The sequence below is a fragment of the Protopterus annectens genome, chromosome 12.part0 (assembly GCF_019279795.1).
Source record: "Protopterus annectens isolate FY-2018-M chromosome 12.part0, PAN1.0, whole genome shotgun sequence".
Lineage (NCBI taxonomy): Eukaryota > Metazoa > Chordata > Ceratodontiformes > Protopteridae > Protopterus > Protopterus annectens.
Window position 1 is genome coordinate 776,628,312 of NC_056746.1, and position 27,996 is coordinate 776,656,307.

The 27,996-nt window shown below is 40.9% G+C and overlaps 1 protein-coding gene across 1 annotated transcript in view; it reads left to right on the forward strand.

Moving 5' to 3' along the window:
- The window catches only part of SCNN1B (sodium channel epithelial 1 subunit beta), a 1,718,819-nt gene that overhangs the window by 1,507,240 nt on the left and 183,583 nt on the right, over positions 1-27,996 (forward strand). The window contains exons 9-11 of the mRNA XM_044089820.1: positions 8,210-8,285; positions 11,073-11,130; positions 23,563-23,624. Coding sequence (XP_043945755.1) covers positions 8,210-8,285; positions 11,073-11,130; positions 23,563-23,624 — 196 coding nt within the window. The remainder of the gene's footprint in view (positions 1-8,209; positions 8,286-11,072; positions 11,131-23,562; positions 23,625-27,996) is intronic.

Here is a 27,996-nt window from a genome sequence, read left to right on the forward strand (position 1 = left end):
CTGGGGCTAAGAAGGGCTAAACTGTCTCTAAGCACGTAATTGCTCTTTTGTTGTCCTCTGTTATTGTTGTTTGTTATTCCCACCATGGTAAATCTATTCCAGGCAAGGTTAAGGCACATTCCACCAGACCCTTATCCCCTTCAGTGACATATTGGAAAACAGTGGACTCTAGAAGTGTTCTAGAGGCAGCAACTTGGTCCTCTGATCATTCCTTTATAAAGCACTACAAATTAGATTCTTTCTTGTTTCATTCTTCAGGGGCTCCTGGATCCTTAACCTTCCTCCTTCCAGGTAGGGTACGCTTTGGGAATCTACCCATATGCCACTGAGGCAATGTGAATGATGTGCATAGTACAATTGTGTACGTTTAAATTCCATCAAACTATAGCCAAAATAATGGGGATGGTTGGTGGGTGCTGCCAGTGAGGCAGTATGAAATTTGAACATGTACTGTTACAGGTAAGTAGGCCTTATGCCTCTCTACTTTACTGTTCATTATACCTTACTTCTGTCCACTCTTAGGTGCTCAAAAGGAAGAGTTAGGTGTCTTATAAAACTGATATCAAGGTTTCAGACCAATGACTGTCAGATTGAAGTGGATTAACTTAATCTCTATTGGTAATTCTTTCCAAATGTGTACAGAAATATCCTTTAAGAACCATAGCTGTTATATGAGAAAAGTGTGCAGATACTGTAACTGTGTGTCTATGCACATACTTCCTAGTTATGAGTAGCTGGCCTTTCTCTGGACATTTTCTGCATTTGATTAGATGAAGCATGTTTTTGAAAGTATATGTAAATGGACCGTGTACTTTGAAACTTCTGTTCTGTGAAATTGTTATGTCAGAAGCTCTGCAAATCATGTGACATATTTTGCATCTTGGATGTTTGCAGGGTTTTGTGCCTTTCTGGACAATGGCCTGTTCTGGTCTAAGTGCGCTTCTAACAAGAAGATTCTTTATATTTGGTGGTTGTTTAAGTAGCAGCAGTGGAAGCTTTTGAAAAATGTCTCTCAATTTGTCATCCTCACTGAACATTGATTCATGGGATGTTACAGGGCTAGCGACCCTAGAGCCTTTACAAGCCTAGCCATGTTAATCCCAAGTATCCTCATTTGTTCCTTTTAAGTAGTTCGCAGAAGAATGTATGAATAGAGCAGGTCTGTGATCAACACTGGCTACCTCTGCTCATGAGGGACATGGGTACCACCCCAGGTGCAAATTTGCAATCTCCCATCCAGTTATCTAGTTTGCATTTGAACAGCATCAGCGAGAAACTCTGTTTTATGTGAATAGGAAGTCTATTCCAGAGAAGTGGTAGTCTCTGGGAGATGTATCTGTCTCTTCAGCATGTTCTGTTAATATCACAGGCTAGGTTGAGATCCCTAGAGCGAGTGACTCTTGCACCATTTGACTTGCAGTTGTGCAGCATTTCCATTTGGGCAAGGTTGGACATTGCCCTGTAGGTAGGCACAAGTCACCTCTCAGCAGCCTCTAAGATACAGAGTAAAGTGACAGGGCTTCAGCCTGTCCATGTAGGTCATGGTTTGGAGTGCCTATTTTCTTAGTGAGAAGCCTCTGAGGTCTGTCCAGCTGATGCAGGTGTCTGGTGAGGTACATGCAAAAGGGTGCAATACACTCTATTAGTGGTCTGATGAGGGTCGAGTACAGTAGAGTTATAACATCCTTTTATCTAGATGCTATGCCCTTGCTTATGAGGTGTGCTATGTAGAAGGGTTTTCTCACCACTACAGAAACCTGGTGGTCAAAGATCAGATTGCTATCAACCTGTGTTCTCAAGTCTCACACCACTGGATTGGATCTCAGGGGGCTGCTGTCAATATTGCAATTTGTAGGGAATTCCATTTTGCCAAAGGGAATAATAGTGCAATAATGCATGTTTTGTTTAGTTTTAGACCATGGCTTTGGCACCAATCATTTTGTTTGTGTTAGCCCTTCTTGTAATATGCTGACATCGTTGGGGGAGGAACTCAATGGTTGCTCACAGTTTGCAGTCATCAGCGAACTTGGTGAACCAAAGGTCATCTACTTTGGCCTGGACTTCTGAGAAATAGATGCCAAAAAGTAAGGGGCCCAGCACAGACCTCTGTGGTGTTCCACTCATGACGTGTCTACTGGTGGAGGTGGAGTGACCAATTTTGACAGAGTGTGTTCTGTCAGTGAGCCAATTGGCTATCTATCTAGTAACGTAAGGGTTAATCCCTATCTGGGAGAGTTTCTCAATGATGCCAGAGTGGGGAATTGTGTCAAAAGCTTTGGCAAAATCGAGGTAGGCTGCGTGCACTGTCTTACTTTCGTCCATGGCTTTGGTGACATTCTCAAAGAAGTCCACCAGGCTTAATAAGCATGATCTACCCTTAATGAAGCCAAACTGGGTTGGGGCCAGCATTTGGAAGTCACCTATGTCCTTGTTGATAAAGGCCATGCTAATTCTTTCCGTGGCCTTGCAGGTGAGGCTGGTTAGACTTATAGGTCTGTAGTTCCCAGGATCAGTTGATGGCCCTCCTTTGTGCAGGGGAATTACTGATGCTGTTCTCCATTCTGCAGAAACATAGCCAGTTCTCAAGTTATGATTAAAGAGAATGCCAAGTGGTCCGCTAGGTCTTGTTTTAGATTTAGTAAATAACCTGGGATATTATCCAGTCCCATTGAGGTCATATATTTGTCCTAGTTGAGTGCAGAGATGACCTGTTCTCTAGAGATACTAAGCAGAGGGCTGGTGTCAGATAGTATGGTAGGTGGGGATAGGGGGTAACATTTGTGCTGAATCTGTCAGCTAGCAGGTTGGCGATATCTTCCCATGTAGTACGAGTGATCCCATCTACAACCAGTTCAGCACATAGCCGGGCATTCCCTTTTAGATTTCAGATGTAGTTAAAGAATGCCTTATGATTATCCTTTGTTAGGGATGCAATTTTAGTTTCGTAATTTGCTTTTGAAGACTTTACAAGATTTCTGATTTTCTTGTTAAGACTTAGGAAAGAACTCTTCCTCTGCAGAGTGATATCCTTCTCGCTTCTGGACAACAGTTTCTTCCTCTTGTTATATAATCTTTTATACTTGGAAGTCCATCACTTTGGCTTGTTTTTACAGGAAGACCTGGTTTTGATCCAGTCAGGTACAGCAGAGTTTATGCAGTTATTTAAGTATTTGTACAGGACATTTGCGAACACTTCTGCATAGTGATCATTGGTGACTGCAGGTGGTATGAAACTTTTTATACCATTGCTTAGTAGGCTGTAGTTAGCTTTAGTAAAGTTTTTTATATATTTTTTTTCTTTGAGGGTGTAGTTCCAGTAGTTACTTCAAACGAGACTGACCTGTGGCCTTACCTATCTAGGGAGGGCATCATGAATGTGGAAGTACAGTAAACTCTACAGTGAACTCCCTATGTTGGTAAGTAATATGTCCAGAACATTAGAGCCCCGGGAGGGGGTGCAGATTATCTGTTCCAGAGCCTTGGTGTTAACAAAGTCCAGGAACCTCTGGGCGAGCTTTTTTTTGCGCATGTATGTCCCCTAGTCTATGAAAGGATAGTTGAAATCTTCCATTACTAAGGTGTTGGGCTGTATGTCGAGGGATTTCATAAATCGAGGTAGGTGGTGTGCTTATCCTGGTTCATGGTGGGGAATCTATAGCTAGCAGTGATGTGGTATGATAATTTCCCAATAGTTAATTGGACATGGAGTAGTTAGAGAGAGTCATGTTGTTTGACCAGTCTCAAAGTGTATTTGGTTTTAATGAAGCTGGATACACCTCTACCTTTGGTTCCTTCACGCTCATTTTCAGGTTTGAAAGTGTGTAAGGCAGTGTAGCCTTGCACAGCCAAGTGCTCTCAGTGGCCTTGAACCATGTGTCAGTAAATGCATACACATCAGCATCTTCTAAGGTGAGGAGTGCTTCCAGGGACTGCAGTTTTGTGTTTAAATTCTTAGCATTAAACAGCATGGCCCTGAGTTTGTCTCATATTTTGTTATGTTGGAAAATTTGTTGTTTTGACATTGCCTAAAAAAGGTACTATGGGGCCTTTGCCAGTATTCAAAAGCCTAGGGGGGACAGGTACAGACCATCTCTAGCAATGCAACGAGGTCTGTCTACCATATCCTCCCAGGCTGACAGATACTAGATTCCCCTGGACTGACACCAGAAGCTGAGCCAATTGTTGAAGTCAGTCATTTTTTGTTTATATTGTGGCATCATCCTGGGTGAGGGTAGGATACTGCTTAGGGCTAGGGACATACCTGTCTGGGACACATAATCAGAAAGCTGTGTCATGTCTCTCTTAGTATAGTCCATAGAGGTGCATCTCAAGTCATTCACTCCAACATGGACTATGACAGAGTCATAATGTTGTTGAATGACTTGAGCACATGCATGATTTGTCAGATCCTGGCACCTGATAGGCAGCTGACCATGACTTTCTCCGTGTTCAGTCTGGTGAGGAGGACATCTCTGTGTCTCACTATAGAGTTGCCTATGACCAAGACATTTGATGTGTTTAGCCTTAGGGGCTTATTTGTTGAGACACGTGTGTGTGTGTTGATATGTATACTGGTTTCTTTTTGCTTAGTGGTGAGTATAGTTGGTGTGTGTTTGAGAGGTCCCTGTTCTTTTGGCAGGCTTTTAGTGAGTACCTCCATGTATGTGGGTTTATGTATCATGACCTTATTTTGTTTGAGAGGTGAGGTTTGTGTGAGAGGTGAAGCATGTATTCTGACAACCTCTTTGATGCTGAGTTTGTTTTTATGTGAAATAAATGACACAATTCCACAGTGTATTTGCATCTCTCACACAGGGTGTTAGTTTGATTTAGGAGTAAGTGGTTGTCAGTATACATGAAGCAATTACTACATTGCCTCAAGATGCCCATATCAGTCGAGCTGGCAGGATAAATGATGAGAAACTGCCCTCCCATTGTGGCAGGAGTTTTCTGAATGTGGCATTTGGGAAGGAAGTGGGCTAGCTGGGCTTAGTCACAAACAACAAAAATGAAGTGGTAATTCAATTCAATACATATAACAAAGTGCAGTGATGACTTAAAATATAGTTATTTTTCAGGTTTTTTTTTTTTTTTTAAGTGGATGCCTTGGATTTCAGGGCAGATCCACTCAGACCTCTGTCTAAAGTTTCCAAACATTGAGCAGCTCCAGTAAACAGAGAGCAAACCCATGGAATTGCGAGGCTTATATACAGGCAAATTTAAACAGTTTTAACACAACTACCAAAGGGCCTTTATCCAGCAATCCCCAACTCAGATGGGTCCTGAGCTACACACTTTTGCCACAAGAGTGCAAGGAGGTCCTCTTGATGTAAGATGGCCGATTTAAGAGTAAAGTGATACCAAACAGTCTATATTCAGCAGGTTTGAATCTAGTCTATATGCTGTGTAAGGCAAGGAAACACAATTTCTAGATTGGAAGGAGTAAGGGAGAGTCACTTAAAGTTTAAAGTGAGAGTGTTTAGTAGTATACTATTAGATGAGCTGCAGTGGTACCACCCTCTGCACAAACTGGCAGCACTTCAAGCAGCTGTGAACAGTGGGAGACTACGGAGAGTGTTTCCTATATAATACTCAGAATCCAAATGGATTTGGGGTGCATGGCTAAGCTTGTAATAGCCCTAGTGGTCGTTAGCCTAGTAACAACCTATAAATCTATGTTGTCACTAGTGGAACTCTGTTTCAGGGGTGCCTCTCTTTATACTAAAGTAGTAGTTCTCATGGTAGCTCCATTGGTCTGTCTATAGCTCTGTCATATTACCTGGCAGAGTGACCTTGAGCAAGCATGGTATCTTTCAGCTGTGCCAACTATATGTCTGTTTCTGCCTCACTAGAACAAATGCAGTGATATCAAAGAGCTTGGCTGTAAATAACTGACTTCTTTGTGTGGCTGGGATGATTACTGCTTCTCTGCAGATACATCTGTCCGGTATTCAGTTTCCTCTAGACACATGTCTGTAAGGCCTTATATCAGCTTATCGAAAGCTGATAAGAGTGAATGCTCTTTGATCGACCCCTAAAGGTCGAACAACGTAAATGGCGAAGACATGGAACAGCGATTTTTTTTCCCAAGGAAAAAAAATTGCTGGGCCATTGTTGGGAGTTTGCTATTTCCCCCACTGTGGTGAGATCTTAGAGTTGGTATATTTAAGTAGGGGGTGGGGGGGGCACAGAAAACCACATTGGTTGGTGTGGAGGGGTGAAGCCCCCCACTTTATGCTGTGTTTTCATTTTTTTTTCTTTTTTTCTTTTTTTTGCGGAACAGTGATTTAAATCACTGTTCCGTGTCTTTGCCATTTAAGTTGTTCGATCTTTAGGGGTCAATCAAAGAGCGTTCACTGTTATCAGCTTTCGATAAGCTGATATAAACCCATCTGTAATGCATCAAGGAAGGTTATACTTGAAGTACTCCAAGGAGAATTTAATAGATTGGTGAATTCTGTTACGATGAGTGGATTCTGTTGTGTTTTCAGTGGAATTCCTTTGGGGAGTCAGTGGTATGTGTCCAAATTACAAGTAAATCATAAATAAAATGAAAATAAATTAGTGTCCTATGTGCAGTGCTGTAGAAATTCCTCTCCTAGGTTTGCCATGAAGAGGTTTGCATATTCTGGAGACATTCTGGTGATCATTGCAGTACCCATAGTCTGAATATAATGTTTCCCATGAAAGTTCAAATTTTTGTATGTCAGAATAAATTCTATAAGTTGTCCCACTATATCTGGAGTAATGTCATCTGCTTTCTCTTATAACTACTTGATGGCAAACTATATGGTGACTCGAAATGGGGAGGTATGATGTTGCATTGGCTTTTCTTAGCAATGATTGAGAAATGTTGACCTTCTTTAGGGGATCATTTACAGTGGAAGGAAAATTTGTGGAACTCCTGAGTTGGGTGGATGTGACCTCTTCTGTGCAGCGATATGAGGCCTCTGTTGTAATTAAACTGCTCCGCATACTTGAAAGGATGAGATTTCTGTGAAAATACAAATGGCACTGGATTTTTCTGATGTATTATGGTTTTCCCTGTGAATCACTGAGCTCCAGCTGATGGGGTGCTTTTCTCCACTCCTGGGACCCTGAACTTACTATTCTTCTGCCACAGTTCTTATATTTGTATTGTAAATGTGAGATCACAGTTTGTGCAGCTTCTGTGATCACCTTTGTTAGGTGTTTCTCCTCCCTTTATTGTTATGTGACCACAGAGTTGGAATATTTATGTAAAGGAGGAGTGGAGAACTTTAAGGACATGTTGTACAAAATGCTATTTAAGATGGTTGAGCTGTTGATCATTTCTGATTAGCCAGTTGGACTTTTTGGGTGGTTAAAACTTAACAGTTCATAGGAAAACACGTGTTAAAATTAACACATTTTTTCAGTGTTGTGTGGAAAGCTGGAAAGAGTACCTCTATAGTGGCATACTGAGTAGTGGTCCTCATTTTTAAAAAGGGAAACAGGAAGACATTTTCCTGAGAGATTATACTGCTCTACCTCAGCATACATCAAGGTGCTGGAAAGGGGACTGAGTTCAATAGCCAAGTGTCTGATTCAGGTGGAGCAGTGCAGCGTCCATCCTGGCCATGGAACAGTTGACTTATTGCTCCTGCAGTGTGGATTCCATCCTGGCCATTGAAAAGTTGATCGACTCCTTTTCCTTGCACACTCATTGTCGTTATTATGAAGTTTGGATTTTCTAATTAAAGCTGTTAATCTGTGTTAAGGTGTTTGATGTTTGAATATTCTGTATTATAAAATTACTGTTAAATATTTTAACAAAATAACCATACCATTTAAATACTTCCCATGAGACAGTCATACTGTTGATAACAGTTTAAATTAGTGTGTGTTGCTTATTTGTATGTCTTGAACATAGGTTATGGATAAAAAGGATAATCCACTTTTCTGTTTAGTGAATGAAAGAATGAATGACTAAATAAAAAAAATAAATACATAGTGTGTAATCCTCTTATGAAAGCTTTATTATTGTGTGAACTTGGGCAAATTAATGAATTGTCTTCAAACTTCGGAATATGCCAAGAATAGAATTCTAAATCCTTATTTTATTTGTAGCCAAATAAGCAACAATATTGTAATGTTTTGTATGTATGTCCAGTACTGGTCATTCATGCTGACATAGGATTGCAGACTGTGTGATCTGTACATCTTATCTAACTTCATTGTTTCCCAACAGTGTATTGTTATTATCATCTACAAGACTCCACAGATGCAAATGAGGAGTGTATCCAGATATGTGAGCTGCCCTGCATGTGAGTAATTTGCAATAGTACCAAAATAATAAGTGAAAAATGCAAAATTAAAGTGCAAATGACACATTTGTGAGAATGTACTGAGCACTCTGCTGAGCTCCCACTTTTGTTGTCTCTTTTTTCTTTTTACATATTTTTTTAAATTGACTGTGTGTGCTATTTGTCCATAGGTAGGTACTAAGCTACTGGCCTTAGGGCCTATACAAGCGTAGCCAAAAAGGTACCCTGGCTTTCGCCACCCAAGAAAATTATTTTCCTGTGCCCCTGTCAAGCAGAGCCACAGAAGTGATCCCCAGGGTGACTTTCCTGTTTCCCATCCAATCATCAAGATTTTTCTTGAAGAGTGCTAATGAGGAGCTTTGTTTGATATAGATAGGTAGTCTGTTCCAGAGTATGGGAAGTCTCTGGGACAGGAATCTGTCCCTCCATCATGTTCTGTTTATTGTGGTGACAAGGTTTAGGTCCCTACAGCGTGTAGCTCGGAGGGATTGGGATTTCTTTAAGTGGAGCATGTCCAACAACTCTGGGTCCAAGTCTGTCTACTAATACATATATGGTCATCCGAACCTCTATCCTGTGGTCAGAAATCACCTCCTTGTTATGTTGGAGGTGTTACTATTTCGGCATTTCAGAATTTTGCTCAACTTAAAATCCATACAACTGCACACCAAAAAGCGATTTATCTTTTTTTGTCCCATTCCCTGCAGGATGATAGGGGAGTATAATGTTATAGCAGTATCTGTTCACCTCCAAGCATTCTGGGTAATTACAGGTTCTACTTAGGCAGAGACCAGGACTGCTCCCTGCTGCAGTTCTTTTCTAAAAGAAAGACAGCTACTGCCAGCAATTGTGCCCTTCTCTGTTCTGCCCGTTGGACTGGTGATTCATTCCTGTTTGTAAACCCAGGCTATTGGTATCACCTATGTCACCTAGTGAGCTGAATTATGCAGATGTTTCTTTTCGGGCTAAAACATTGGTTGGTTTGTTTCCAATTCTTTTGTTGCATGGCTAATCAGACTGCTTATAAAGACATGTGTGGTCTGCTGATATTGTCAGGAGCACTGATATGAAAATGGAAGTAAAAGGCTAAAAATGAAGAAAAGGAACACACACCTCAGGTGTCTGTAGCCATTTGAGATGTTTGTAGTGGCTCTGAAACAAGCTGCCTTTAAATAGAAGAAAGACTCAGCCCCTTACAGCTGAAATGTAGACAAAAATGCAAAGATCTTTCATCTTAGAAATGTAAACATAAAATGCATAAATCTTTCATCTTCTCCCTGCAGCTGTTCCTAAGGTACCCCAGTCTCACAATGTTAAAACAAAATGTTTGATACATACTTTATTACACTTACTATGAATTTTAAGACACTAGAAGTATTTATATACAAACATATATGCATACATACATAAATACATCCAGACTTACACAGATCAACAGATATATTAAAATCAATATGTATGAATATTTTGACATTCTCTAAACTGGAAAAAAGATACTAAAACAATAAGGGAAATAAAATATTGGCTACATATCCATGGTATTTATTTATTTAACATTGGTTTACCAGGAAAGTCTGACTTGGAACAAAGCCAATTTTCAGGCGAGACATGCTGCAGATGCATTTCTTTGTAATGCGGGAGGAAACTGGAGCAGCCAGAGGAAACCCACAAAAATGCAGGGAGGACATGCAGACTCCACACAGAAGGCATCCCAGCAAAGAATCAAACCGGAGAACCTATCGCTGTGAGGCAACAACACTACCACTGCACCACTGTGCCATATTGGCTGTATTGGCTGTGGTATTGCTGTCTATAAAAGTAAATAGTGAAAACTTAAATATTAACTACACATTTGTAATTCACAATAATAGTGTGCATAGTTTTGGTCACACATTCCTGTTTTCATTTTTGTTCAGCAAAAGGCTATATGTATTCTTATCTTTTTTTGTGAAAAAAGACTGTAGGCCATGTTTTCTATGTTTACAGTGATAGTGTCAACATGCAAGTGTGTGTGTGTGTGTGTGTGTGTGTGTGTGTGTGTGTGTGTGTGTGTTTGTGAAAGAGAGAGAGAGAGAGAGAGCCTGTGTTTGTATTCACATGCAAGCCCATGTTTTTTAATTCAGTGCAGAACCTGACCACACCAATGAGTGCAAGCTTATTAGTGAGGTGAGGAACACATATCAAAAGGAACCAAACGTCAGAACCAATTGAGTGCATCGTTAAGCATCTTTTAGGATATCATCTGCCACCTGTATGTATGTTGATAAATATTAACTAGCTTCAGCTGTTATAAATACACATGGAAAATGGTGGGTAAGGTTTGCATGCTAATAAAAGGCTGATAAAATTCTCTGTCATGTAGCTGTTGAAGGGAAGCCTCTGGCTTTTTTGTTTTCCCAGTACCAAACAGTTGAATACATTTTCATGGAAGTGGTCTATATCAGATGAATATGAAAACTGTTGTTTAAGCAGCTGCATTTGAGAAGTATCTTTAAAAGTTTGCTGTGTGGTATTGGAGTAGATAATCATAACTGACATGTCTCAAATGTTTACTGATACAGAAAACATTACCTCTTGCTCTGCAAACTTGCTTGTCTTACACTGGAAAATGTATTTCCTGGCACTATACATGTCATGTAAATTAACTTAAATAAGTTAAAGGTCATGGCATATTTTATATAAATTTACTTGAATAAAGAAATTAAGAGGCACTGCAAATGTTTGTTTTGAATAAAATGTGTCATCATGTTAGTAAACTCTGTTTTTTATTTTTTTTCTCTGTGGCAGTGAAAATCAGTTCAGAATATCAACATCTATGGCAGACTGGCCATCCGAGTCATCAGAGGTATGATGCATGTGCTTACATTTTTGGTCACACATGCCTGTTTTCGTCTTGTTTTCAATTAATAACTAAACTTTGCTTCTTTTTTGTGTAATGGGAATGCTGGTCAGGATGTTCTTCATGGCACATCTTTACTTGCAAATGCATTGGGTTTGAAAAAATCATGGCATCAGAAATACAGCTCAAAGCAACCAGTAATATGGAATGTTAGCATACAGTATGCATAGTAATAGTGATATCAGCAGTATGTTTTATGATTCAGCCGCAACAGTATTTTCTGAGTGGCTAAGGTTTCATTGTTCCATCCATCAAGAATTTATGTACTACTATTAGAGGAATCTTTTGCCATCAAACCAAGATTGCAAAATTAGATCATCCACCTTTTTAGAGTTATGCATCTAATCTAATTTCCTTGGGTGTTCTGTGTCCTGTGACATCCCACAGGACTGTTCTTGGTTTACATTATTTGTGGAAAATGCTGAGAGCAGAAGACCATCAGCTAATGAATTTGATCATAGTATCATTTGAAGTTACTAGGCTAATGGCCTGAGGGCCCTTACAAGCCTAGCCAAATTTTACAGGTGTTAGTATGATCAGCACCTACTGCCCCTGTCCAAGAGGGACACAGGTGGAACCCCCTGATTAGTTTTCTGTTGACTTTTAGGTACTTTGATGAAGCCATAACTCAATAAACCTTGCAGGTTATAAAGAAACAATACTCATATTAGGCATGGATGTGCGTGTGCTTGAACCTTGTCTGTTTCTCAAGTGACGTTTACTGTCATGTCTACATTTTCAGAATCTTTTTCAAAGTATCAGGAATCTCTCACTTGGGTGGAGATCTCTTTCACAAGCTGCAGTTTCAAGAGAACATCCAAAAGCCTCATTTGGCTTCTTTTCACAGGCTTGTTTTCCAGGGTGTCTCCTAGATACCTCAGTTCAAAGAGCTTTTCTTCCACAGGAAAAAGTCCCTCTGTATCTAGATCAAGATGTTCCTGAGCTTTTCCACTCACTGCAAAGCTTCAGCATCCATGATTCTTATGATTCCTCTAGCCAGACTCCACATGTGGTACGTAAAGTCTGTAAGATTATCAGTCTGTACATTCTATCATGGAGTTTGACACTAACTAAATGTAAGTATGGAGTCATCTAGCAGTTTTGAGTTTTTAAATTGTGAGATATACTTCTAACCCAAATCCATGTATACTCCTAACCCAAATCCATCCAACTCATTCCTCCTTAGCTTACCATAACTGCTACATCTGGGTGCTCACCATTTTACTCTCAGTTCTATATACCCGATTCCAACCTCCTACCCCATCCAAAAATACACACAACACTATAACTACAATATAGGTAAGCAGCTATTTTGCACTGTTTGGTATCCAATCTACAAGTGTGCTACATATCCCAGATATGTATTTTCTGAATGATTCCTTACAATCAGACAGCTTTAGTGGCTGCCCTTGTTAATGCAATTCAATATATCATATTAATATCAAATTTGTGGTTTGTCACCATTGATGTATATCTGTCTTCTTCACCTAACTTTACCCTGTTCAATACTTATCTCCTCAGCATCCTGTCTGGTTACTGCCCTTTATTATCTCTGTTTAACCCTTTAAAACTTTTACTGTACAAAAACAGATTATCACACCACACAAGCATAAAAAGGGCTTATAGATCTAGAATAATTATCTAGCTGCAGTGTACACTGTGCAACAGCTGGCAGAGAGCAACTTATCTGTCCATTTGTATGCAGAGAGAAATAGCACAGCTCATTCTACAGCAAAAAAAAAAGAGAAAACCCCTTTGAACAAGCTAAGACCTTGGCATCAATTAAACAACTGAGGTGACTGTTGACATATGCCACGGGGCAATACTGACATAAGTTGAAGTTAATAGTTTTACTTTAACAGCTTCCATGGCTCATTGTAGTCATCAAGTGATGTGTACATTGTTAATACACTACTGTGAGGGTTAGGATCCACTAATGATTATATGTTGTTTATCAATGTTATTTTTTTGGTCTTTCACACTATTATATAATTCTGACACAGTTATTATAAGTGCTAAATATGGCTTCTTCTTCTGGCAGTCTTCAAAACCATCCATATCTAGTATTAATTATGTACATTGCATATATGAAACAAAGGTGTGATGTCCTTCAAGAATGCAACTGCAGTCATAACATGTGGGTTGTCCTGCCTCAGGCAGCCCTCGGTCGGCCGGATTCCAAAGTCTGGGTCCGACGTCGGCTGATGTCGCATTTCTCTCCAACGTCAGAGCGGCTGGAGTACATAAGCATCAGCCGACGCCATTTTCTTCAGTCTTTCTTGCCGCGCGGTGCCCGAAGCAGAAGCAGTTCGCAAGTGCCGGTCGGCCAGCTCCTGTATTCTACGATACCGAAGTCATCGAAAAAGCTAAGTACCCCGTTGGGGACCTTTTCTTGCCTCAGCTGATGTCAGAAATTACTGAAAAAGTTAACAATTGTCTTTTTTGTGGCAAACAAATACCTCATAAGGATTTCCACTCTTACTGCCTCCCTTGCCTGGGCCCAGACCACGACGTCTCGGCCTGTGTAGCCTGTGCTCGCTTCAACAAGCGCACTCTCAGGCGCCGGGCAGAGTTCGCTGAAGATTTTTTCGGCGATAAATTTGCCTACACCATGCCGTCGGATCTTCCGACATCACAAACACCCAAAAAGCGCAAAGACCGGGACCGACATCCTCGGCCCGCGGCTACCACCGACTCCACGCCAAAACCTAGCACGAGTGCTCCGGTTCCCCCCGAGACGGTCTGTCCACCGCTCCGAACCGAAGACACCGCATTACCGACGACTCCGATTCCAGACATTACTCCGACGCCAGTTATAGACTTTCCTCCGGATACCGAAACCGAGGAAATGCCCGAGACCATTGCTGTAGACAAGGTCACTCCTGCACGTGGAGCTGCCAGGCCTCCTATGGCCATGTCTATTAAGGCCTACGCTAGGGTTAAGGCAGCCAGCAAAACAAAGCATATTACTTCTAAATCCTTACCTCAGCCGACTCCGGAGACACAAATTATGTCCATGGCTGCTGATTTAATTTCCATGATTAGAGGTTCACAGGCCCATCCTGAGAGAGCATCCCAGCCTCCTGCTGATAAAAGGCCCCGGGTTGAACCCTCTGACCCTACTCCTTCAGATGAAGACTCTGAGGGCTCTGTCCACTCTGATAGCCAGGAAGAGCTCTTCCAGACTTATGAGGACTCGGATGCAGAAGATTCCATCCCTTCTGCCTCCCCTCCTGAGGATATTTCTTTTGGGGAAGTTCTGCACACCATGAGGGAACATTTCAAGTGGCAGGGTCAGGAATATTCTGATTCTAGGAAACGCCTTAGGACTTTCCTTAAGAAGCCTCAGCACAGGCCCTTAGCTATTCCTCCTGTACTTGATGTTTTGGATGATTTGTATTCTGACTCTAGTGCTACCCCTGATTCTCTTCCTCCTGCTCCAGCCAAGCCAGACAGGTATTACAGGGTCCCAGAAACTCATTCCCATTTATTCAGGGCCCATTCTGCTGATTTGGAAACTATTTCACAGGGGCCTAAAGGAGTTTCAGCCTCCACCTCAAAAAATCCTTTGCCCTCCAACAGGGAAGCAAGGTCATTAGAGAGATGGGGCAAAAAGGTTTACACATCCACTACCTTATCTATGAGAGCTTTAAATTGCCTTTTTCATATGTTACAATATCAGGATTATCTCTTAGAAGATTTACAAAAAACATTAGCTTCTCCTGAGCCTTTAGATAGGAAGTCTTTGCAGGAAGCTGTACATAACACTCAGCAAGTAAGCAATCACTTCCTGCAGTGTGGATATGATGCACTGGAAGCTTCATGTAGGGCAGCTATGACAGGAGCAGTGATTCGTAGACATGCTTGGTTAAAAGATCAACCTCTACCAGATCATGTAAAAGCAAAACGTCTGGATGCACCTTTGGAAAAGAACAAGCTTTTTGGTGCGAATGCTAAGGATGTGTTAAAGACCATCAAAGAAAAAGCAAAATCAGTTCAGACTGTGAAAGATTTCCTCCAGGTTCAACCCCCCAGATTCAGTAGGAATTGGCCTTCGAAAAACTGGTCCTTTCGTAATCCAGAAAAGTTTCAAAGGGGTAAGAACAGACGTGGCCGAGGAAGAGGCCAATACAGAGGCCCTTACAGGGGACGACAATAGCAGCCAGGAAACCAAAGAGGTGACGCAGGGGTTTCACCTGCCCAACAACCACAAACTCAATGACTTTCCTCTACTACCGCCTACCAGGGAACAACTAGAAGCTCCCTTGGGTGGGAAATTATCCCTGTTTGCAGAAAACTGGCACAGACTGACAAAGGACAAATGGATTTTGGACATTATAGACCGAGGGTACAGGTTTCATTTTCATACCTTACCAAGAAAACAAGGCATGCCAAACCTACCACAAAATCAAAGGGCAGAGGCTATCAAGCAAATCACTCTGCTGACTTGAATGAAAGCAATAGAAAGAGTTCCACAACAAGAACAGGGGTTTTACTCAAGACTGTTCCTTGTTCCAAGAAAAGAATCTCAATGGAGACCAATACTGGACTTGTCCGCATTAAACACCTTTCTCATAGTACCAAAGTTCAAAATGCTGACTCTACAGCAACTCCTTCCCATGCTGGGCAAGGAGTCGTGGCTGATTACTCTGGACCTCAAGGAGGCATACCTGCATGTCCCTATCAGACACAGCTGCAGAAGATACCTCAGATTTCTTGCAGGGCCAGAGCATTATCAATTCTCAGCATTGCCATTTGGCTTATCTACTGCGCCCAGAGTATTTACAAAATGCCTGGCTTCAGTAATTGCTCATTGCAGGCTCCAGGGTATACAAATTTACCCGTACCTGGACGACTGCCTCATACAAGCGGACGACAAATTGATGTTGACAAAAAACCTGGATTATGTCATACGATTACTTCAAGCTCTGGGATACACAGTCAACTTCCAAAAGTCAAGACTGCAGCCATCCCAGCAAATAATCTTCTTAGGAGCCAAACTAGACACAGCCTCTCAGATGGCTTACCTGACAGAAGACAAGCAAGAGAAGTTAACTCATTACTTCAAAGGTTTAGCAAAACTCACCCAGATGACTGCAAGGAGATTCCTACAGGCCCTGGGTTACATGGCATCCTGCATTCTACTGGTTCCATTAGCAAAACTACACATGAGAAAGCTTCAATTTTGCCTAAAAAGCATTTGGTCTCAACACAGCAACAACTTGGAGACAATCATACCACTCATTCCATGCCTACAAAAGGAATTCCTATGGTGGGCCTCGGTGAGCCAGGAAAACACAGGTATGTCATTCAAAAAACCACAGATAACACAGACCATGACTACAGATGCCTCAGACCTTGGATGGGGGGCGCACATGGAAGGCAGGTGTATACAAGGACAATGGTCTCCAAAGGAAACACATCTGCATATAAACCAAAAGGAAATGCTGGCAGTAATGCATGCCATCGAGGCTTTTCAACACCAACTCCAGCAAGGCCATTTAATGATACGGACAGACAACACCACTGTGATGTGGTACATAAACAAGCAGGGGGCACCCACTCTTACCCCTTTGTAGACTGACAATGCAGCTTTGGGAGAAATCACTGAGCCTAAACATCCAGTTACAATCCCAGTTTGTTCCAGGAAAAGACAATGTGTTGGCGGACAGCCTAAGCAGGAATTTCACAGATCCACATGAGTGGAGGTTACATCCAAAAGCCTTCAGACAACTCACTTCGACATGGGGCAAGCCAGAAGTGGACCTATTTGCCTCTCACCTCAACCATCTTCTACCAAAATTTTGCACAAGGACGTACCATCCAAAAGCTTGGAAAACAGATGCCCTCTCATTCAACTGGAACTCCCTAGCAATCTATGCATTCCCACCTCTGCCACTGATGACCTCAGTATTACTAAAGATCAAAGCAGAGAAGCCCAAGGGAATCATAATAGCTCTGGATTGGCCAAGACAACACTGGTACCCACTACTACAGAGCATATGTCACACCAGGAGGTGGGCCCTCCCTCAGTGGCCTCTACTTTTGACTCAACACAATTTCGAAACACTGCATCCAAACCTTCAGACACTGCAGCTAACAGCTTGGGAGATCCCATAAATAACTTCAGCTTATCCCTCTCTAAGGAAGTTCAGCGGATACTAACAGAGGCTTGAAGACCACCCACCAGAAAGGTTTACTTAGCAAAGTGGAAAAGATACAGCAATTGGAATACCAGCAAGGGACATGATGCTTCATTGCTGAACATCCCACTTATCTTGGAATATTTGGCAGATATGTTAAAGAACGGCCTCTCATATTCTTCCATAAAGATACATGCATCTGCTATTTCAGCTAGATACAACACTGATCTTCCTGTTTTCTCTCACCCCTTACTAAGACAATTCCTCAGGGGAATCAAGAACATTAAGCCACCAAGAAAGGCCCCAGTGCCAGCCTGGGACCTCAATTTTGTCTTAGAAATACTGACTCTACCTCCTTTTCAGCCAGCAGCTTCAGTTGACTTGCAATTTCTCTCATGGAAGACAGCTTTCCTGTTGGCAATTACCTCAGCAAGAAGGGTTTCGGAGCTACAGGCCCTAATGGCAATACCACCCTTTATTATTTTCCACAGAGACAGGGTTTCATTAAGGACCAACCCTACTTTTATGCCAAAGGTGGTATCTAGGGTTTCTCTAAATCAAGCCATTCATCTGCCTGCTTTCTTCCCCAATCCTGGGAATAAGGGGGAAAGACTTTTGCATACCTTGGACATTCACAGACAACTTCGATACTACCTGGACAGAACCAAGGCCAGTAGGAAGTCTGAACAACTTTTGTAGCTTACGCCCCTGCAGTCCAAGGAAAAGCAATTTCAAAACAGACTATTTCTAAATGGATTGGACATTGCATCAGATTCTGTTATTCTTTTCATGGAAAGACTGTTCCAGCCAATGTCAGACCACATTCTACCAGAGCTACAGCCACCTCTACAGCAGTTTTAAGAGGGGTGCCTACCAAGGACATTCTAGAAGCTGCTACATGGAGCTCCGTGCATACATTCTCCAAACACTACAATCTCCCTCTATATTCCAGATCCAGAGCAGGCTTTGCTTCGGCAGTCCTGCAGGGTTTGATTGCCACACCATCTTTTTCCTAGGGCATACCTCCTCCCCGAGCTGAGCTATGGTATTCTACCCACATGTTATGACTGCAGTTGCATTCTTGAAGGACATAGTACAGTTTTGTACCTACCATAAATGTAGATGTCCGATAGACATGCAACTGCAGTCGGATTTTCCCTCCCTCCATTCCCCTCTATGCCTAGGGTCCACTCCTATCCCTGTTACTCTTAGCTGGGGATATCTGTTATGGTGTATTTGTTTTATTGCTCATTTATTTGTTTGGAATCCTGTTTTTGTCTTCCAGTTTGATTACAGCCTTCCTTGGAGGGCACCTGGCATCTGGGGCAAGAAACACTGAAGAAAATGGCGTTGGCTGATGCTTATGTACTCCAGCCGCTCTGACGTCGGAGAGAAATGCGACATCAGCCGACGTCGGACCCAGACTTTGGAATCCGGCTGACCGAGGGCTGTCTGAGGCAGGACAACCCACATGTTATGACTGCAGTTGCATGTCTATCGGACATCTACATTTATGGTTGGTACAAAACTGTACTTTTTTTGACCCCGTCAATATAAGTTCTTCTCTGGATTCTTTTTGATAATGTATTGCTCTAGAGAGTTTCAGGAGGCAGGGATTCAAATTCTTGGATTTCTACCTTGTAGCAATATACTAAACAATTTGTACTCTGCACTAATCATGTTGCATATATGAATTAAGGCTGAATAGTAATATATGTGTGTAATAGTTTGGTAGTGTTCATTGTCAACACATTGTTTTTACCATTCTTAATAAAGACAGGATGGTTACTAGTATAGTGTAAATAACTATTAACAAATGTATTTTTCCTAAAAACTTTACTATCATACCTTTGTTTTGTAATATCCCAGGTGATGGTGACATCCAAAAAATTAACAGTATCACCATGACTCCCTAGAGTAAATTGCAAAATTTCTGACCTGGAATTAATTACACTTAAAAATTCAATACCCTTTTCTCTGTAACCTTCAATCACAAAGAACAAATTGTTCACAAACCTTACTTAAAAAACTATTTTATACAAAGACACAATAGGAATCAATATTAAATGTTCCCACCACCAAAGAACAACATTAGCAAAAGCCAGGGCTGCACCTGACCCAATTGCAACCCCCTTAACTTGTTTGTAAACCTTTTTATTAAACATAAAATAATTGTTTAACATAATGTCCAACAGGGTACAATAAACATAAATCTCATTGTACGAAAAATTCTCAATTTTACTCAGATGTTCCCTAACGTACTCAACCCCCAAATCTTGGGAAATACTTGTAAACAATGAAAAGATGTCAACTGCAAAAATGTAGTTCTTGTTGCTACTAAAAGTATAATCAAAATTACATTTCCTGAACTTATCTAAAAAGTCCCAAGAGTCCTTCATATACTATTTCATTCTCTGAACTAGTTGATTCAACAAGTGATCTAAAAATAAAGAAATACCTTCAGTTACATAATTAGGAGCAGAGACTATAGGCCTAAAGGGTGGATTAATACAATCTTTATGAATTTTAGGTATTCCAAATAAAGTACCTAATACCCAATTTTCCACCAGCATATATAAATATTCATCATGGCTAATGGAGCTTTCCATCAACAATTCGTACAGATAGAAAGAAATTCTGTTATAACTCTCATACATTTTTTAAAAAATCTACTAATAAATATTCTGCAGGATTACTTAACATACTTTCCATAGCCTTGATGTAATCCGTTTGTAACATCACCACCAAATCCCAACCCTGATCAGCTTTCATGAATCTAAGACCAGATAGACTACGTGAGTCTTTTAATACTTGTTGTTGTAAGACAGCAAGATAAAAAAAAATGTTAGTACCTTTGTTGTCAAACAATTCGCTTAAGTCCCTTTCACAATAATTTTCAAAAATTTTAATGGTGTTATTCAGGTTCAGTGTAAAAACACTTGGTTTACTAAATTTCTTTTTAGACGTCTTAAGATCGTAAAATATGTATTTTAAATTTAGTTTGTGGCAAATAAAATAGAAAGGTTACTGACAGAGTGGGGAAGAGACATACAAAATAATGAAATTATGTTTTTATTTTTCATACTCATAAAATCTGGAGAAGCAAATAATATTTTAGTAATAGAACCTACTTAGTTAATTTAAAATTTCAAATAATTTATTTACAGTTTTATTAGTTTAACTACTTTAGGGCAGCCATGGTGGTGTAGTGGTTAGCATTGCCACCTCACAGCAAGAGGTTCTCCAGTTCGATCCTTGGCTGGGGTGCCTTCTATGCGGAGTTTGCATGTTCTCCCTGTAGTCACGTGGGTTTCCTCCCACATCCCAAAGACATGCTCTAGGTGAATTGGACACTCTCAATTGGCCCTAGGTGTGAGTGTGTGCCTTCTGTGGAAGGTTGGGCACTGGGCTGGCAACTCAACACCATAAAACTCCACTGCCAATCATGAGCAGACAGGTGATCTGCTGTGGTGACCCCTAACTGGGAAAAAGCTGAAAGAAAAATAATTAGTTTAGCTGCTTTGACAGTTAAAATTATGCCATGTCAACATCATTTTTTGTGCAGGGATTGAACCCCAGACATCTTAACAATCTCAGTGCATTTAGACTTAACATGATTAGTCCCTTATCCAACTATACATGGAATGGCATTTATACTCAAAGCTCTAACTTTACACAGTCATACTAATCCCAGAAAGGAATGCTAGTGCTAACAGACATTACCCTGCTGTATAAATGTTATTTACCATTATTTTAATTGCTACCTGTCATTATGTAACATCAATTGTACTTATCACTGTGTTGTCCTAGGCACTCTAGTCTCTCCCTCTGCATTTCTCTGTTCCTTTCAATCTCTGCAGGGGCTATGGATAAAGAAAGAACAGAATTAAAAGGTATACGGTGCTATGCATTGGGAAGATGTTTGATTAGTTAAATGATGTTACACTTGTAGTACTGAGGTGGTTGTGCCTTAATTTTGTCTTCTTGTTGGCTAGGCTTGCGATGCTTCAAGTAACCATAGTGGTGATGGCACTGTGTATAGGATGCAAGTAGCCCAGGTGACATCCTTAGCCAACTGTTCCAGGCATCAGCCTTATACTGTGATCTGGTTTAGCCTTGCAGCATTAATGCTTATGGAGGATGTACAGACAAATCTTGGACTCCTCCTTACACCACCTCTGCTCTAAAAGGAGCACTAACATCACCTTCTCCAGCCATAATGGTCTAACCTTCAAATATATCAGGAAAAATGTCAGGAAATTGATGCCCAAATGACTTCATATGTATTTCTATCTCTACACACTGACATTCACCAATGGGCAAATCATTTTCATGATGCATGTCTAAATAATAAAATGTATGTATTGTATTACTATGGTTACAATAGAACTTTAAGGTGTGAAAAAAGGCAGTTCTCCATCCCTCTATATTTGCTGCTGAGAAGAAATGCTCAGCAGTGACTCCATCTTCAGATGCATAAAGATAGCATGACCACTGGTTTCAACTTTCCATCAATAGACTATGGGATACCACCTTTTTTAATTTTTTTAACAAATGGACAACTTGTAGAACACTTACTAACTGAATGGATCAACACATTCAGTTAGGAGACCATAGCATGGTTAATATGTGTCCTGTTACAATTATAAAAACCCAAAACCGGAAGACAATGCTCAAGGCTAAACCTAGAAGAACAACACAGACAGAGGGCAGAACAGGCAGTCAAGTGTTTGACAAATTTAATGAAATCCAGCAGTAAAGGCACAGTGATAACAAGTAATAATAAAAACAAATGGTGATTATTTTTTGGCACCTTTCTCCAAATCTAGGAATGCTTCTTCTCAGCTGTCTGTCTCACTACAAACATCAGTTTAATTGTAATTATTATTTATTTATTTGACATCTGTTAGCCAGGAAGAAAATCTCCACAAAAAAAAATATAACATTAAGTATATAATGAGATAGAATAAAGTACAAATATTTCTAAATGTAACAATACAATATCAGCAGTAATAATAATATCATCATCAGTAGTAACAATATCATATAATTATAAGTGAGGAGTAAGAAGATAGAGAAGATAATAGAGAAGGAAAAGAAAGGCAGTAGGAAGGAAGCAGAGCTCCAGTAGGAAGGAGTTCAAGTTGGATGATTACAGAGACAAGACCAGGTACTGTTAAGATGCAGTTTCAGTGTTTTCTTAAATTCATGAACATTGGAGATAATTCTCAAGGACAGAGGAAGTTTATTCCAATGGGAGGCAAGAGAAGAGCTGAATAGATACTGTTCAATAGATTTATTAGGTTTTTTAAGTTACGTGCTTGTTAACTTTGCATAGGGAGGATTGAGTTTAGGACACAATAATGCCTGACATTCAGGTAAAGATTGACTTGTAGATACTCTGTCAGATATAGCAGCTGCTATAATAGCCCCTTGCAGATACAGTTTACAGTAGCTGTGGCAACCCCTAACATTTCAGTACTGCCTGAACATGATCATCTCGCTGTATGCAAACTTAAGGCAGGGGCAATACTGACATATAGAACAGCTAAACATTTCTGAATCACTCTGCTCTTTTTGCCTCATTATCATACATTACGGGGTTATTAGTGTATAATACAGGCTGTCATGTTATTTCTGCCTGCCACTTCACATAGCTGTGATTACTCAATCATACGCAGATTCGCTTACCATGATGTGGCAATGTTTTATGAATTTGGCCTATCATTTCAAGTTGTAATCACTCAAATCCACTTCATTTTTAATTTTTATTGAAGTATTTTTAACTGAATTGTTGATATTCATACTAGCTGAGAATCTAAATAATGAGTTGTTACCCTGATATTTGTTTTCAAACACATACAAACTTTGATGCTTTATGCAAACTTAGCCTTAAGCTTGATTCAAAGACTCTGAAGTTTGCTAATCCCCAACTACTTGGTACTTGATTCAGTTGCATTCATTTTCATCAGCTCTTCAAATGAAGTTCGTCATTAGTTATGCATCTTCTCTGTGTCAGTCTTGACATACATCACCCTTTCTATTTTCGTGCAAGATTTTACAGTGAATATTCAAGAAATGTCTAATTCTTTAAAAGAAAATAGTAACTGGGACAAAAACTTGCTGTAACCCCATTTTTCCAAGAACACTCCAAAGTAATTACTAGATAGCAATCTTTAGGTACTACTGCTATATGCTTCACTACTAACGACTAACAAAATATTTTTGTTTGTAGGACTGGATTTTTCATGTTTTATCACATGAACGAGATAACTCAAGTGACATAACTATGAACAGGTAAGGGGAAGAATATACCTTCACTTTCATCCACATGTTGGGTATTTATTAATGTTTGTGTTCAATATATGTTTAGCGAGGCCTTTGTTATTCGCTGACCAGAGGTGTGAATCTTTACTAAGTAGCATCCTATGTTTTAGTTTTAAGAATGGTTATTCTCTTAAAAGGAGATTGTTATAACTCAAATAGTGTAACTAGATCTCTAGTAGAGTAGGCACTGTTATCTGTAGATCTCCGGCCATGTTTAATTTAGTTCTCCTGATAAATCTTTTGTTCATCCTGTCACCAAGTGAGAATATACTTTTAATTTTTATGCTGATTGTTGTTCTGTGCATTTGGTTTATTTAGCTTGGTGTCATTTATGTACTTGTTTTTATGTTGGAAAAACCATTAGGGTGTTTAATGACCGGATTAGAGAACATATTAAGGTTGTTAGGAAAGGCAACATTAAGAGTGCACTCGCTAAACGTATACTGAACTCAAACAGTGATCATGGTTTTTGTTTCCTTGTGTTATAACTTTGCAATGAAAGTACAAGAGGTGATGATTTAAGATTAAGCACAGAGAGTCTTGAGACTGATTGGATACTTAGCCTGCAATCACACAGGAAACCAGGTCTCAATGACAATGTGTCTTTAAGGCCTAAATTGAAGACGAGACCCTTACATCATTAATTCTTAATTGCTATGCTATGTAGACCTCATGCTCTTTATTTTGGATGTCTGAGGAAGCACTGTGAGTATGAAAGTGCTCGCTGTTGTTTTTTTCTCATTTTTGTATTGTTTTAATAAAGTATATGTTGGTTGAATTTTGTTTTACTGGAACACATGAGGAATGCAATGTAACAAAATACCTAAGCAATAGAGAGCTTTGACTATAGAAGGAATGCCGTTTCTTACTGTATCTACTCAAGTCCCTCATGACTGCAGCATAAAACACAGTCCCTGAACCGGTCATTTATATAATACATGAATGCAGGATGAACTTGACCACACATTAGCAGTGTAGCACTTCCCTGACTGTAACAGGAATCCTAGACTTTGTTCTGAAAGTTTGCATTATCCCTAAGTGTAGGATGAATTCAAATCCTGCAGTGGCAGCCAGGTGCTTTGCTGACCTTAAGAGGACCCTCTAGATTTGATTACATACTGAAAGCAAACTGTCTTCGTGATTGCAGGGTGAAGCTCAGCACTTGCACCTTGGCCCCACACTAACAGCCTGGTCAATCTGTACTTAATCAGATGAGTCCTGCCCCTATAATGACAGCTTGGACATTCCCCAAGTATAAGATGAGCTTCACCCCCTCACTGAGAGGCTGACTGTTTCACAAACAGAGCCCACACAACAGCAGCCTGGTCATGTCCTGATTGCTGCATGAATGCAGGCTGGACAGTGACAACCTGTCATTCCCTGATTATTGGGTGAACACAGCCCCTAGGCTGACAGCTGGCATTCCTTGATTATTGGATGAACCCAGCCCCCACACTGACAGCCTGGTATTCCCTGATTATTGGATGAACCCAGTCCTCACACTGACAGCCTGGTATTCCTTGATTATTGGATGAACCCAGCCCCCACACTGACAGCCTGGTATTCCCTGATTATTGTGTAAACCCAGCCCCCACACTGACAACCTGGTATTCCCTGATTATTGGATGAACCCAGCCCCCACACTGACAGCCTGGTATTCCCTGATTATTGGATGAACCCAGCCCCCACACTGACAGCCTGGTATTCCCTGATTATTGGATGAACCCAGCCCCCACACTGACAGCCTGGTATTCCTTGATTATTGGATGAACCCAGCCCCCACACTGACAGCCTGGTATTCCCTGATTATTGTGTAAACCCAGCCCCCACACTGACAGCCTGGTATTCCCTGATTATTGGATGAACCCAGCCCCCACACTGACAGCCTGGTATTCCTTGATTATTGTGTAAACCCAACCCCCACACTGACAGCCTGGTATTCCCTGATTATTGGATGAACCCAGCCCCCACACTGACAGCCTGGTATTCCTTGATTATTGTGTAAACCCAGCCCCCACACTGACAACCTAGTCATCCTCTGATTGTAAGATGAACCCAAGTTGCACAGTGATCACTTGGACATTCCCTAACTACTGGATAAATCTAGCTCCTGCACTGAAAGCGTGGTCATTCCCTGATTATTGTATGAACCCAGCCCCAACACTGATGACCTGGTTATTCCCTGCTTATAGGATTAAGCTAATATCCTGCAGTAGCATATCACTGCCTATGCTAGTCAACAATTGGCAGCAACCCTTGAAAAAGCATTATGAGAGTATGCAGGCACTTTGTCATGCTTGCTGGGGTTAGAGAGAAGCCTTGTATGCTGATCATGAGCATTAGCACATCAGTAGTATTCCTTATCCATGGGATTTGCACTAGGTAGGTATTCACTGTTCTGGTCTTACCTGAAAAGCTTTTGTGTATGTCCCATGAAAGAATAGTTCTGTCATACCTGATATCAGGACAATATATAGCTTATAAAGAAGAGAGGCTTATGTCAGTACTCATTTCTTTTGCCTTGAAGTTATCAGTCATCTGCCTGCTGTCCATAAAATCTCTTCCAAGCCAATGTTATTTGCAGACAGTGTGTCCAGTTGAGAAACATTTAACTTGCTCTGTTATTGATTTGCTGATTTTGCACACAGTGTCTTTCTTGCTTAGCAACCAGGTTGTTTCCTGTGATAACTGTATAGTTTTTACAAAGAGAATGCTTGTAAGTAGACCTGTATCATGGTCTCCAGCCCTTTTTTATCAAAAGTGGAATCTGTTCTGACCCAGTTAGCCACCCCCCCCCCCCCCCCGGAAGCAGATGTTGGAATATGAATCTTTGATACTGCTGCTGTGCAGGCCTCCATTGGTGATGTCTGGGCTGGGCACTGGTTTCTGGGCAGCTGCAAAATATGTCTACCCCAAGAGTAATACATGATCCTCCAGATTTGACTAAACTGTAAACTATACAGTCCTAACTGCTGATATGCCAGGAGGCATGTTTAAAATCCTTTTTTCAGACCTGATATGGCTGAGACTTTGCTTCTTATCTACAAGGTAGGTCCAGTACCTGAGGCCTAGACATTCACACCCTTGCTAACACCATCCTTGGTATTTAACCCTATAGTGCCTTTTTTAAGCAAGGTTCAAATAACAAATTCACCACCATAACAGGAACAGGCAAGCAAAAACTGAGGGTGATGTTACTCAATGCTAGAAGTCTAAATCTCAAAATTCACTCACTCGAGGCACTTCTTAAAATGGAGAACATCGATATCTGTGCAGTGACTGAGACCTGGTTCAAGGCTCCAGAGAGCACCCCTGCACTACCAGGCTATAACTCATACCACACTTTTCAGCCATGTAACCTGGACCGAAACACCAAAAGTGGAGGTGTGTCCATATTTATTAAGGATTTCCACACCTCCAGGCTAGTTGCTCAACATAATGCATCCGAGGTTATCCAAGTGCAACTAACCCTGGGCAAAACTGCAATCCAAATTGTAGCTTGCTACAGATCCCCCACCATGTCCCAGGATTCCCACTCCTCTTTTCTTGATGTACTGGGAAAATATTAGGGTTCAACCAAACACCCTAATAATGGGCGACTTCAACTACCCCACCATTAACTGGGAAAACTACTCGTGTACCAACTCCTTAGCTCAACACTTTCTGGAATTCATAAACTCCAATGCCCTGGATCAACTTATCCACACCCCCACCAGGGGCAACAATATCCTAGACCAAGTCATTACCAACATTCCACACCTGAAGTCAACTCCTCGTTGGTCTGATCCGACCATAAGCTAATCACCCTTGATATCCACATCCCGCCCCCACCCCCCATTAAGGAAACCACAGTAAAAAATGTCTCCAAAGCCAACTTCATGCTTCTTAAGACAGAAGTGGTGAACTTCATGACACCCATGCAGATGGACAGTACAGTTACAACTGTTGAATCCTACACATATGCACTCTATGAGCACTTACACGAGTGCATGGATCGTGCTATCCCAAACAGAACCAAGACGTTATCCTCCAAAAAAAGGAAGCCAATCTGGTGGTCCCCTGCCATAAACAAGCTGTACAACAGAAGGAAGAAACTGTTGCAAAAGAGAATAAAATCCTATGAGTGGAGGAGCTTCCCTGGTCAGCCTCAGTAAGAAGCTGAGATCCCTTACAAGATACTCCAAAGCTAGCTATGAAAACAAAATCGCCACTAATTCCAAGGACAACCACAAAGTATTCTATAGCTATGTCAAGAATCTCGATGGCAACACCCAGATCTGCTCTGAGTTACAGCACAAAGGCACGAAAATTACAGAACCAACTGATATTGCCAACATCCTCG